This window comes from Oncorhynchus mykiss, chromosome 2 (assembly GCF_013265735.2).
Source record: "Oncorhynchus mykiss isolate Arlee chromosome 2, USDA_OmykA_1.1, whole genome shotgun sequence".
NCBI lineage: Eukaryota > Metazoa > Chordata > Actinopteri > Salmoniformes > Salmonidae > Oncorhynchus > Oncorhynchus mykiss.
In genome coordinates, this window is record NC_048566.1 from 20,465,906 (window position 1) to 20,481,150 (window position 15,245).

Here is a 15,245-nt window from a genome sequence, read left to right on the forward strand (position 1 = left end):
GTTCCACTAATCCTCTTCCTAAAATGTGCCCTTTCCGCGTTAATTAAACGCTATTCTCTCCATCTCTTTATTTACAATTGCTTTATTGGCATGGGACATATGCTTACATTGCCAAAACGTGAAAAACATTCAACAAAAGTGAAATAAGCAATCAGAAATTAACAGTAAACATTACACACACAAAAGTGTTCAAAGTTTTTCTCGCTCTCCTTCACTATCGCTGTTTGGAGAGCAGACTGTGTTCTGTACCACATACGGAAAAGAGGGAGGCGGGGAAAAGTTCATTCATCTCGCTCAAAGTTTTCATCTCACTCCGGGCAGCCACTTGGGGTCGTCGGCGACTCTGGGGGAGCCCAGTGATGTTTCCAATGTTAGTCTATAAACATAATAGCTCATTATAGAGATATGTCTTATCCAAAACTTTCATTGGAATGACAGAGTGGCTGTGTGTCCCCGCTGTGCTAGATCCCGTGGTCATGGCATTTTATTATATTAATTGCAGAATATTCTATAGGCTTTGCATCCATGGATACAATACACTTGTGATGAAGAAAGAAATGAATGCTTATTACTCTGAGCTTTTATTGTCAGCAAACATTTAAATCCATTACCATTTGCATAGGTGCAGAATGGTTCCATGGTTCACGGCTATCAGTACTTTGCTTTATAATCTTAATTATATCACAGACATCAACTTTATCACTTGATATCAAAAAACACTAAGATAAATCTTTTAAAATAAAAATGTAATATCAAATTCAATATTAAATCATCAGGACACAGCTCTCTCATCCTCTATCTTTTTCTCACAGAGCCACTCTTCTTCTCCTCTGACTTCTGCTTCTTCACATCTTTCTTTCCTTTGGCTAGGTTTTCATACAATTCCTGTTCCTTGTTTCTAAAAGAGAGACGGTACAAGAGAGAGGACATAATGTTAGAAACCTGCAGCTTCAAATAGCTGAGAGATAAAAATGTAGGCTTCTTTGTGTGTAAGAAAAGGAGCACTCTTTAGATCTTCAGTTAGTAGTAGCCTACCAAACACTACCCTAACCCTACCAAACACTACCCTGACCCTACCCAACACTACCCTGACCCTATCCTAACCCTACCCAACACTACCCTGACCCTATCCTAACCCTACCAAACACTTCCCTGACCCTATCCTGACCCTACCAAACACTACCCTGACCTTATCCTAACCGTACCAAACAGTACCCTGACCCTATCCTAACCCTACCAAACACTACCCTGACCCTACCAAACACTGCCCTGACCATATCCTAACCCTACCAAACACTACCCTGAGCATATCCTATCCCTACCAAACACTACCCTGACCATATCCTAACCCTACCAAACGCTACCCTGACCCAATCCTAACCCTACCAAACACTACACTGACCCTGACCTTATCCTAACCCTACCAAACAGTACCCTGACCCTATCCTAACCCTACCAAACACTACCCTGACCCTACCAAACACTGCCCTGACCATATCCTAACCCTACCAAACACTACCCTGAGCATATCCTATCCCTACCAAACACTACCCTGACAATATCCTAACCCTACCAAACACTGCCCTGACCATATCCTAACCCTACCAAACACTACCAAACACTACCCTGACCCTATCCTAACCCTACCAAACACTACCCCGAACCTACCAAACAGTACCCTGACCCTATCAAACACTACCCTGACCCTATCCTAACCCTACCAAACACTACCCTGACCCGACCAAACAGTAAACTGACCCTATCCTATCTGTACCAAACACTACCCTGACAGTACCCTGACCCTACCAAACACTACCCTGACCTTATCCTAACCCTACCAAACAGTACCCTGACCCTACCAAACACTACCCTGACCCTACCAAACACTACCCTGACAGTACCAAACACTAGCCTGACAGTACCCTGACCGTACCCTGACCCTACCAAACACTACGCTGACACTACCCTGACACTACCCTGACCCTAACAAACAGTGCCCTGACAGTACCAAACACTAGCCTGACACTACCCTGACAGTACCCTGACCATACCAAACACTACCCTGACACTACCCTGACCGTACCAAACACTACCCTGACAGTACCCTGACCATACCAAACACTACCCTGACAGTACCCTGACCATACCATCACTACCCTGACACTACCCTGGCCGTTCCAAACAGTACCCTGACAGGTTAATAATTCAAGGATAGTTCGCAAATGTACAACAGGTAAAAACAGGTATGGCCTAGCTTAGGAGATAAACACTCAGAAGTGGTGACAGTGACACATTTCATACCGTACATAGCCAGCTCAGAGCTCTCCAGTGAACTCTGGATTGTGAGCTTACCCACACCACACTGGATTGTGAGCTTACCCACACCACACTGGATTGTGAGCTTACCCACACCACACTGGATTGTGAGCTTACCCACACCATACTGGATTGTGAGCTTACCCACACCACACTGGATTGTAAGCTTACCCACACCATACTGGATTGTAAGCTTACCCACACCACACTGGATTGTGAGCTTACCCACACCACACTGGATTGTGAGCTTACCCACACCACACTGGATTGTGAGCTTACCCACACCACACTGGATTGTGAGCTTACCCACACCACACTGGATTGTGAGCTTACCCACACCACACTGGATTGTGAGCTTACCCACACCACACTGGATTGTGAGCTTACCCACACCATACTGGATTGTGAGCTTACCCACACCACACTGGATTGTAAGCTTACCCACACCATACTGGATTGTAAGCTTACCCACACCACACTGGATTGTGAGCTTACCCACACCACACTGGATTGTGAGCTTACCCACACCACACTGGATTGTGAGCTTACCCACACCACACTGGATTGTGAGCTTACCCACACCATACTGGATTGTGAGCTTACCCACACCACACTGGATTGTAAACTTACCCACACCATACTGGATTGTAAGCTTACCCACACCACACTGGATTGTGAGCTTACCCACACCACACTGGATTGTGAGCTTACCCACATCATACTGGATTGTGAGTTTACCCACACCATACTGGATTGTGAGTTTACCCACACCATACTGGATTGTGAGCTTACCCACACCACACTGGATTGTGAGCTTACCTACACCATACTGGATTGTGAGCTTACCTACACCATACTGGATTGTGAGCTTACCCACACCATACTGGATTGTGAGTTTACCTACACCATACTGGATTGTGAGCTTACCTACATGTTTGAGTGGCCGTAGCCTTGGCCAGGCAGGCACTCGAGGCCAACGGGGAAGCCATTCTACTGTACTGTAATTAGATAAATGGATGAACCAACCAACAGTTTTTCTAACACAACTTAGGGCAGTGAGCTACCCGTGTCAAACCAGTGCCAGACTCACACTGTGGTGTACAAGAGACGTGTTACACTGTGGTGTATTATACTGTACTAGAGACAGGGGTTACACTGTGGTGTATTATACTGTATTAGAGACAGGGGTTACATTGTGATGTATTATACTGTACTAGAGACAGGTGTCATACTGTGGTGTATTATACTGTACTAGAGACAGGTGTTACACTGTGGTGTACTATACTGTACTAGAGACAGGTGTTATACTGTGGTGTACCATACTGTACTAGAGACAGGTGTTATACTGTGGTGTACCATACTGTACTAGAGACAGGTGTTATACTGTGGTGTACCATACTGTACTAGAGACAGGTGTTACACTGTGGTGTACTATACTGTACTAGAGACAGGTGTTATACTGTGGTGTATTATACTGTACTAGAGACAGGTGTTATACTGTGGTGTACCATACTGTACTAGAGACAGGTGTTACACTGTACTAGAGACAGTTGGTTACACTGTGGTGTACTCTACTGTACTAGAGACAGGGGTTTGATTATACATGAGGTGGGTGCCTCGGGGGCTCTTTCATTACTAGGGCCCAGAGTCTTTCCTGACCATGTCATCTGACCAGGAAGAACTCTGATCCCTATAGCCAACTGTATAACCAGGGTGATCCCTACAGCCAGCTGTATAACCAGGGTGAACCGTGCTGTATAACCAGGGTGATCCCTATAGCCAGCTGTATAACCAGGGTGAACCCTGCTGTATAACCAGGGTGATCCCTATTGCCAGCTGTATAACCAGGGTGATCCCTATAGCCAGCTGTATAACCAGGATGAACCGTGCTGTATATCCAGGGTGATCACTATAGGCAGCTGTATAACTAGGGTGAACTGTGCTGTATTACCAGGGTGATCCCTATGGGCAGCTGTATAACCAGGGTGATCCCTATAGCCAGCTGTATAACTAGGGTGAACTGTGCTGTATTACCAGGGTGATCCCTATAGCCCGCTGTATAACCAGGGTGAACCGTGCTGTATAACCAGGGTGATCCCTATAGCCAGCTGTATAACTAGGGTGAACTGTGCTGTATTACCAGGGTGGTCCCTATAGCCAGCTGTATAACTAGGGTGAACTGTGCTGTATTACCAGGGTGATCCCTATAGCCAGCTGTATAACTAGGGTGGACTGTGCTGTATTACCAGGGTGATCCCTATAGCCAGCTGTATAACCAGGGTGATCCCTTTAGCCAGCTGTATAACCAGGGTGATCCCTATAGCCAGCTGTATAACCAGAGTGAACCGTGCTGTATAACCAGGGTGATCCCTATATGCAGCCGTATAACTAGGGTGAACTGCGCTGTATTACCAGGGTGATCCCTATAGGCAGCTGTATAACTAGGGTTAACTGTGCTGTATTACCAGGGTGATCCCTATAGGCAGCTGTATAATCAGGGTGATCCCTATAGGCAGCTGTATAATCAGGGTGGTCCCTATAGCCAGCTATATAACCAGGGGGAACTGTGCTGTATAAACAGGGTGATCGGTATAGGCAGCTGTATAATCAGGGTGATCCCGATAGGCAGCTGTATAACTAGGGTGAACCGTGCTGTATAACCAGGGTAATCCCTATAGGCAGCTGTATAACTAGGGTGAACTGTGCTGTATTACCAGGGTGATCCCTATAGCCAGCTGTATAACCAGGGTGAACCGTGCTGTATAACCAGGGTGATCCCTATAGCCAGCTGTATAACCAGGGTGATCCCTATAGCCAGCTGTATAACCAGGATGAACCATGCTGTATATCCAGGGTGATCACTATAGGCAGCTGTATAACTAGGGTGAACTGTGCTGTATTACCAGGGTGATCCCTATGGGCAGCTGTATAACCAGGGTGATCCCTATAGCCAGCTGTATAACTAGGGTGAACTGTGCTGTATTACCAGGGTGATCCCTATAGCCAGCTGTATAACCAGGGTGAACCGCGCTGTATAACCAGGGTGATCCCTATAACCAGCTGTATAACTAGGGTGAACTGTGCTGTATTACCAGGGTGATCCCTATAGCCAGCTGTATAACCAGGGTGAACCGTGCTGTATAACCAGGGTGATCCCTATAGCCAGCTGTATAACCAGGGTGAACCGTGCTGTATAACCAGGGTGATCCCTATAGCCAGCTGTATAACCAGGGTGATCCCTATAGCCAGCTGTATAACCAGGATGAACCGTGCTGTATATCCAGGGTGATCACTATGGGCAGCTGTATAACCAGGGTGATCCCTATAGCCAGCTGTATAACTAGGGTGAACTGTGCTGTATTACCAGGGTGATCCCTATAGCCAGCTGTATAACCAGGGTGAACTGCGCTGTATAAGCAGGGTGATCCCTATAGCCAGCTGTATAACTAGGGTGAACTGTGCTGTATTACCAGGGTGATCCCTATAGCCAGCTGTATAACTAGGGTGGACGGTGCTGTATTACCAGGGTGATCCCTATAGCCAGCTATATAACCAGGGTGATCCCTTTAGCCAGCTGTATAACCAGGGTGATCCCTATAGCCAGCTGTATAACCAGAGTGAACCGTGCTGTATAACCAGGGTGATCCCTATATGCAGCCGTATAACTAGGGTGAACTGCGCTGTATTACCAGGGTGATCCCTATAGGCAGCCGTATAACTAGGGTGAACTGCGCTGTATTACCAGGGTGATCCCTATAGGCAGCTGTATAACTAGGGTTAACTGTGCTGTATTACCAGGGTGATCCCTATAGGCAGCTGTATAATCAGGGTGATCCCTATAGGCAGCTGTATAATCAGGGTGGTCCCTATAGCCAGCTATATAACCAGGGGGAACTGTGCTGTATAACCAGGGTGATCCCTATAGGCAGCTGTATAATCAGGGTGATCCCCATAGGCAGCTGTATAACTAGGGTGAACCGTGCTGTATAACCAGGGTAATCCCTATAGGCAGCTGTATAACTAGGGTGAACTGTGCTGTATTACCAGGGTGATCCCTATAGCCAGCTGTATAACCAGGGTGAACCGTGCTGTATAACCAGGGTGATCCCTATAGCCAGCTGTATAACCAGGGTGATCCCTATAGCCAGCTGTATAACCAGGATGAACCGTGCTGTATATCCAGGGTGATCACTATAGGCAGCTGTATAACTAGGGTGAACTGTGCTGTATTACCAGGGTGATCCCTATGGGCAGCTGTATAACCAGGGTGATCCCTATAGCCAGCTGTATAACCAGGGTGAACCGTGCTGTATAACCAGGGTGATCCCTATAGCCAGCTGTATAACTAGGGTGAACTGTGCTGTATTAACAGGGTGATCCCTATAGCCAGCTGTATAACCAGGGTGAACTGTGCTGTATAACCAGGGTGATCCCTATAGCCAGCTGTATAACCAGGGTGAACCGTGCTGTATAACCAGGATGATCCCTATAGCCAGCTGTATAACCAGGGTGATCCCTATAGCCAGCTGTATAACCAGGATGAACCGTGCTGTATATCCAGGGTGATCACTATAGGCAGCTGTATAACTAGGGTGAACTGTGCTGTATTACCAGGGTGATCCCTATGGGCAGCTGTATAACCAGGGTGATCCCTATAGCCAGCTGTATAACTAGGGTGAACTGTGCTGTATTACCAGGGTGATCCCTATAGCCAGCTGTACAACCAGGGTGAACCGCGCTGTATAACCAGGGTGATTCCTATAGCCAGCTGTATAACTAGGGTGAACTGTGCTGTATTACCAGGGTGATCCCTATAGCCAGCTGTATAACTAGGGTGAACTGTGCTGTATTACCAGTGTGATCCCTATAGCCAGCTGTATAACTAGGGTGGACTGTGCTGTATTACCAGGGTGATCCCTATAGCCAGCTGTATAACCAGGGTGATCCCTTTAGCCAGCTGTATAACCAGGGTGATCCCTATAGCCAGCTGTATAACCAGAGTGAACCGTGCTGTATAACCAGGGTTATCCCTATAGGCAGCCATATAACTAGGGTGAACTGCGCTGTATTACCAGGGTGATCCCTATAGGCAGCTGTATAACTAGGGTTAACTGTGCTCTATTACCAGGGTGATCCCTATAGGCAGCTGTATAATCAGGGTGATCCCTATAGACAGCTGTATAATCAGGGTGATCCCTATAGCCAGCTATATAACCAGGGGGAACTGTGCTGTATAACCAGGGTGATCCCTATAGGCAGCTGTATAATCAGGGTGATCCCCATAGGCAGCTGTATAACTAGGGTGAACCGTGCTGTATAACCAGGGTAATCCCTATAGGCAGCTGTATAACTAGGGTGAACTGTGTTGTATTACCTGGGTGATCCCTATAGCCAGCTGTATAACTAGGGTGAACTGTGCTGTATTACCAGGGTGATCCCTATAGCCAGCTGTATAACTAGGGTGAACTGTGCTGTATTACCAGGGTGATCCCTATGGGCAGCTGTATAACCAGGGTGATCCCTATAGCCAGCTGTATAACCAGGGTGAACCGTGCTGTATAACCAGGATGATCCCTATAGCCAGCTGTATAACTAGGGTGAACTGTGCTGTATTACCAGGGTGATCCCTATAGCCAGCTGTATAACTAGTGTGGACTGTGCTGTATAACCAGGGTGATCCCTATAGCCAGCTGTATAACTAGTGTGGACTGTGCTGTATAACCAGGGTGATCCCTATAGCCAGCTATATAACCAGGGGGAACTGTGCTGTATAACCAGGGTGATCCCTATAGGCAGCTGTATAATCAGGGTGATCCCCATAGGCAGCTGTATAACTAGGGTGAACCGTGCTGTATAACCAGGGTAATCCCTATAGACAGCTGTATAACTAGGGTGAACTGTGCTGTATTACCAGGGTAATCCCTATAGGCAGCTGTATAACTAGGGTGAACTGTGCTGTATTACCTGGGTGATCCCTATAGCCAGCTGTATAACTAGGGTGAACTGTGCTGTATTACCAGGGTGATCCCTATAGCCAGCTGTATTACCAGGGTGATCCCTATAGCCAGCTGTATAACCAAGGTGAACTGTGCTGTATTACCAGGGTGATCCCTATAGCCAGCTGTATTACCAGGGTGATCCCTATAGCCAGCTGTATAACCAGGGTGAACTGTGCTGTATTACCAGGGGGATCCCTATTGCCAGCTGTATTACCAGGGTGATCCCTATACCCAGCTGTATAACCAGGGTGAACTGTGCTGTATAACCAGGGTGATCCCTATAGCCAGCTGTATAACCACGGTGATCCCTATAGGCAGCTGTATAATCAGGGTGATCCCTATAGCCAGCTGTATAACCAGGGTGAACTGTGCTGTATAACCAGGGTGATCCCTATAGCCAGCTGTATAACCAGGGTGATCCCTATAGCCAGCTGTATAACCAGGGTGAAATGTGCTGTATTACCAGGGTGATCCCTCTAGCCAGCTGTATAACCAGGGTGATCCCTATAGCCAGCTGTATTACCAGGGTATCCCTATAGCCAGCTGTATTACCAGGGTGATCCCTATAGCCAGCTGAGATAACCAGGGTGATCCCTATAGCCAGCTGTATAACCAGGGTCCAAAGTGTTTCCTGGTCAAGAAGAACCCGTGTCCCTACATTCTCATAGCAGTTAACACTGCTAACATTGTCATAACAGTTTTCAGGGCATCCCTGGGAATCAGAGTGTAATTTGAACCCTGAATGGTCTGGTTGATCGAGTGGAAGTTTACAGAGTTTGGTCAGTCCGGACATTCCAAACAGGTCAAGTGATTCCTCCTCTCCTTTGTTGTCCAGTTTAGTTTTTTTTAATTGGTCCATTCTTTCCAGAGCGAGAGAGTACAGTAGGGCTACCTAGTCAAATGTATCGCCTCCAAATGTTACACAAACGTGCCCAATCAGCTAAATTGGACAACAGAAGGATGGAGAGACACGGGGGACGACGATGATAAACAATGGTCCCATTTTCAATATGGCTTATAGGAGCTAGGCTCATTAGGAGACAGAGGTGAGTAAGTCCACATCCATCCCCTCTCTCTCTCTCTCTCTCTCTCTCTCTCTCTCTCTCTCTCTCTCTCTCTCTCTCTCTCTCTCTCTCTCTCTCTCTCTCTCTCTCTCTCTCTCTCTCTCTCTCTCTCTCTCTCTCTCTCTCTCTCTCTCTCTCTCTCTCTCTCTCTCTCTCTCTCTCTCTCTCTCTCTCTCTCTCTCTCTCTCTCTCTCTCTCTCTCTCTCTCTTTTCCATCTCTCTCTCTTTTCCATCTCTCTCTCTCTCTTCCGTGTCTCTCTACCTAACCTCCTCTCTGTGTGTGTCTCTTACACTGTGTAGCCTGCGCCAGAGAACTTTGACCCAATGTGGTTTTGAGGAGAGATGGGAATATGCACAGGACTCCAATGGCATGTGCACAGACACACACTGTACAAACTCACTTGGAGACCTTGCGGCTGGCAGGCTGGTGTTTGAACTGCAAATTTCCATACTCTGTCTCAGCTCCCTAGAAAGGGGAGAAGAGGACAGCGAGTGTTAGACATGATGGGTGGTATAAGGTGAGTCAATGTGCTTAGTCTTATTAATAGTCAATAGTCTTATTAACAATTTCCCAGAAATTTAGCAATTTCCGTTAACAATTTCAACCTCTCAATGTCAGTGTTCATATTTTACAAAGCAGTGTCTGATAAGATATCTGTCTGGAGAACAGAAGAACATGCACAACAACAGTGAAAAGTATATCTTGACACAGATCCCTCTGTGTCAGCTGATATCTGAGTCTCTATCTGCTGTCTTGTTGTTGTTATTTTCTGGAATGTTGTTTTTCAACACAGTTTGTCAATAGACATATACTGTAGCCAGTGCACTTGGGAGAGGAGAACAATATACATTTGAATCCATATTACCCATATTCCTCTCTCCCTTCTATTGCAACCCCCCCCCCCCCCCCCCCCCCCCCCCCCCCCCTCCCTCACCTTGTTGTAGGTCTTGGAGGCCTCTATGTACTCAGAGACGGCCAGGTAGATGAACTTGTACTGGGCTTCAGTCTGCACCATGCCTGACCGCTGGTCTCTCACCATCTGGATGCTCTTCTGGATGTCTATGTCACAGTCCAGACCTATGGACAACCAGGAAGTTAGAATCACAATCCACAACAAAAACATTGTCATTCTACAGTGATGACAGGCATTACAAGGATCATGGGACAAAAGAGCCATAATAAGATGCAGTATAATATCATGAAGATCTGAAGAAATGCAGGAACTTTGGTAATGAAAGAGACTCACCTTTCGTGTCGATGGTCTCGATGATCATGTCGATCACCACAATGGTGCCAGTTCGGCCTATTCCAGCACTGCACAGAAACACAACACAAACAGAGTGGTTGTAGGGACAACTGTCAGTACAGTACAATGTGACTGGGCTCAATGCAATTCACTGAAAATAATGAACTGTATTGAAACAATTTCTAGAGCAGTATTGATCATCTAAGTCATTCTGTGATCGGAGGTGTAAAGTGTTCATGGACAAACGGAGAGGGATTTGTCATGTTGTCACACTAACAGATGTCTCAGCCAGGGGATGACCACTTTACACACGCGTGACTGTGACAGTTTGGTTATATTATAAAGACCAGTGGATTGGATAAGAACTTTGTCCTTATGGATGTCTTTCAGTGTAAAGAAGCTTTTGTCATTAAACTGTACTGCAACAGCCTTGTAAACACTCTATACGCTATTACGCTGTACTTATGTCTGCTTACATAACAAATAGTCACGGGACCAACAACGTACAAGAACCCTCCCTATCTTTGATATCACAAGGGGAAAATTCCTATAGGATGAACTGTCAGTTGACTTAAAATGCTGAGTACTGCAACTAAGGTTGTGGGTGGGAACTTTCTGTTGGAATTAACAGGAATATATGGGAATTAACGGAAATATATGGGAATTAACGGGAATATATGGGAATTAACGGAAATATATACAAATTAATATGAATACCATTTAAATGTAGATGTTTTTTGCATTGGATATATTTACCATATCATATGGAGACAAACATAAACCTTTTACCTTATCATAGTAGACATAATTGCAAATGATAAATCATTCCAATAGAAATAAAAAAAAACTATTTAGTTACGAATTGAACTTTAATTCAATGCGTTGGCTTTTCACATGGGATGATTTCACTGAACAACAAAAGAAAGGGAATATTGAATGATCCCCAATGATCCATCACGTCTCCCATAAACGTTTTCATCTGTAAAATGATAGTCTAGAAACTAAAGCTTTGTTTGTCTTCCTCTCAGGCTTCCATGTCTTCTCCCTGGACCTCCTCAATGTCCACCTCTTGAACATCAGACTCTGAGGCCTCATCTTCACTGTCACTTTCCAACAATGTTGAGGATGGCTCATTGTCAGGCTCAAAAAGCCTCAAATTTGCTCGGATGGCCACCAATTTTTCAACCCTTGTATTGGTCAGCCTGTTGCGTACTTTGGTGTGTGTGTTCCCAAACAAGGACCAGTTGTGCTCTGAGGTGGCTGATGTTGGTGGGATCTGGAGGATGATGGAGGCAACAGGGGGAAAAGCCTCAGATCCACAAAGTCCCTTCCACCAGGTGGCTGATGAGATATGTTAGCACGACTGTCATATCTCCATCCCAAAGCCCTTGCTTGGAAGTGTACTTCGCCACTCTGCCAAGAACCTTGCCCTCATCCAGGCCAAGGTGGCGAGACACAGAAGTGTTGACACCATAGGCCTCGTTGATCTCTGCACCAACATGTACGCTGTGGTGTGTATGGGCTTCAGACAGAAGTCTTGATGTATTTCAGAACTGCAGTTTCCTCTGCTTGGAGCAAAGGTGAAGTGGGCAGGGCGATACGGATTTCTTCTCTTACATCTGCAAGCAGAGTCTGAACATCAGACAGGATGGCATTGTCTCCCTCAATCCGTGTAATGGCTACTGCTATAGGTTTCAGGAGATTCAAGCTGCTTACCACTCTCTCCCAAAATACATCATCCAGGAGGATCCTCTTGATGGGGCTGTCCATATCAGCAGACTATGATATGGCCATTTCTTGGAGAGACTCCTTCCCCTCCAGGAGACTGTCAAACATGATGACAACACCACCCCAACGGGAGTTGCTGGGCAACATCAATGTGGTGCTCTTATTATTCTTACTTTGGATGGTGAGGTAGATTGCTGCTATAACTTGAGCCTTCACATACCTAACCATTGCCTTTGCTCTCTTGTAGAGTGTATCCATTGTTTTCAGTGCCATGATGTCCTTGAGGAGCAGATTCAATGCATGACCAGCACAGCCAATGGGTGTGATGTGAGGATAGGACTCCTCCACTTTAGACCAAGCAGCCTTCATGTTCGCAGCATTGTCTGTCACTAGTGCAAATACCTTCTGTGGTCCAAGGTCCTTGATGACTGCCTTCAGCTCATCTGCAATGTAGAGATTGGTGTGTCTGTTGTACTTTGTGTCTGTGCTCTTATAGAATAATGGTTGAGGGGAGGAGATGATGCAGTTAATTATTCCTTGCCCACCAACATTCGACCACCCATCAGAGATGATTGCAATACAGTCTGCTTTCTCAATGATTTGCTTGACCTTCACTTGAACTCTGTTGAACTCTGCATCCAGCAAATGAGTAGATAAATCATGTCTAGTTGGAGGGATGTATGCTGGACGAAGAACATTCAGAAATCTCTTCAAATACACATTGCCTGTGAGCATCAGAGGTGAACCAGTTGCATACACAGCTCGAGCAAGACATTCATCAGCATTGCTCTGACTACGTTCCTCTATTGAGTAAAAAAAAACTTCTGATTCATTCCAGGAGGACCATGAGCTGTTGCTATCGATAAGGTGTCTGATTCATAATTTTCACCTCGAATAGAAGAGGGACATTTGTCAGAGGTTGCTTAATGTGAGCACTGAGGGAACTTTATGCACTTGGCCAGATGATTCTGCATCTTTGTTGCATTCTTCACATATGAAGGCACAGTATTTGGCACAGTATTTGCAAATGTACACAGCTTTTCCTTCTACATATGTCTCCACACATCAGATAGTGGCATTTTCCTGTAAAGATTTGAAAAAAAAAATATATATTTTTTTTAAACAATTCCATGTACAGATAAATATTTAAGCAGCTAGATTAAACAACTCCTTTGTAAGATAAATGTTTTAAAATGAAAACAGGTGAATTAGCAGGCTAAAGCAAGCTAAAACCCACATGGTAGCAAAAACTAACTAGCAGAAATTGTTAACACGTTAGAAATGATTTAAACACACTTTCTGTTGGCTACTATTTACTAGTTAACAAAACAATCATGTATGTCCTATGAAATATATTCACCCCATCCAGTATTGTAATCAAAATTTACCAGAAAGCATCTAGTCCTTGGCTCAGACAGTGTGGTAGTGTGGGCTCAATAGCATCTCATTAGTGTGCAAGATCTTGAGAATCAGCTGTACATGTGATGGAAGAATGCACTGTGCATGCAGAGGGTTGCAATTCCATTGAACTGGGGATAGTTTAACCAAAATATGCCACAAAACCTAGAATTGCCTTATGGTATCCCACAAAAAAAAGGTTCACTGTTATAAACCAACTTCTTTGATGAATTTAAGCAAAATTACCAGGCTAAATTTCCCATGGAAATGTCCGGAAAAATTCTGGAAATTTACCGGAAAGTTTCCGACACTTTGCAACCCTAACCGCAACTAATCTTAACAACTAATCTTAATCCTGGAAAAACAACATAATCTGACATTCTTATCATGTATTCTAGACAATGGAGAATGGATAGAACTGACACTTATCTTCCTGAACACAGCTGGAATATAGCAATAATACAGCTGGAAGACAGCTAGAATATACCTGCAGTGGATGATCATTGGCCCGGCGTTGGCGAACTCGGCCTGTTTTGTGTTGACCTGAGTGAGGAAGCTGAGCACCCCTCCTGGCTCCTCGGGAACTCCATGGTCGGGCCAGCTCAGGTACTGGTAGTGCCAGATAGTACGGACCGAGTCCGACTGGGACAGACAAGGAGGGGAGAGGAACGAGACAAAGAGGAGAGACATGAGTAATACTTTAAACTCAGCTAATCTGTGACTGCAGTGATGACCGAGGTAACAGTGATGACAGTGATGATAATGATAACAGTGACGACAGAGATGACAGTGACGATAATGGTAACAGTAATGCAGTGTTGACAATGGTAACAGTGATGACAGAGATGATAATTGTAACAGTGGGGATAGTGATGATATGACAGTATTAGAGATGACAGAGGTGTTAACAGTAATGACAATGATGGTAGTGATGACAGTGATGGCAGTGATAACAGAGATAAGTGATGACAGAGGTAACAATGATGACAGTGGTAACAATGATGACAGAGGTGACAATGATGACAGAGGTGACAATGATGACAGTGGTAACAGAGGTAAGAGAGGTGATGATGAGTGGAACCAGCAGGTGGTACCTACCTGATCCAGAGGGGAAATCTCCATAACCCTGATCTTGTAGTCAGTGGCATCTCTCTCAGAGACACAAGTGACCACATACGGCCCCACCTCTTTGGAGCCCTGCATTTCTGGCCAGTATGGCACGCATTTATTCTGCATAAACAAACATGGAGAAATGGTTTGAGGAAAATGAGATGGGTAGTTTATACTATGTTATAATATTAAAATCATACAATGTAAAAGAAAATGCTTTCAAATTCTCAGTAACACTCTTAAAACTTCTTATGGCTGGGGGCAGTATTGAGTAGCTTGGATGAATAAGGTGCCCAGAGTAAACTGCCTGCTCCTCAGTCCCAGTTGCTAATATATGCATATTATTAGTATATTTGGATAGAAAACACTCTGAAGTTTCTAAA

At 45.2% G+C, this 15,245-nt stretch overlaps 1 protein-coding gene across 10 annotated transcripts in view; it reads right to left on the minus strand.

Annotated features, from left to right (window-relative positions):
• Positions 1–75: 75 nt before the first annotated feature.
• Positions 76–15,245, minus strand: part of LOC110509434 (tyrosine-protein phosphatase non-receptor type 6) — a 38,889-nt gene continuing 23,719 nt past the window's right edge. For all 10 annotated transcript variants that reach the window (XM_036941330.1, XM_036941336.1, XM_021590389.2 and 7 more), the window contains 6 exons: positions 14,851–14,982; positions 14,240–14,394; positions 10,627–10,694; positions 10,315–10,457; positions 9,781–9,845; positions 76–898 (listed from right to left, as the gene is read on the minus strand). In XM_036941330.1, coding sequence (XP_036797225.1) covers positions 796–898; positions 9,781–9,845; positions 10,315–10,457; positions 10,627–10,694; positions 14,240–14,394; positions 14,851–14,982 — 666 coding nt within the window. In that variant the 3' untranslated portion in view covers positions 76–795. The remainder of the gene's footprint in view (positions 899–9,780; positions 9,846–10,314; positions 10,458–10,626; positions 10,695–14,239; positions 14,395–14,850; positions 14,983–15,245) is intronic.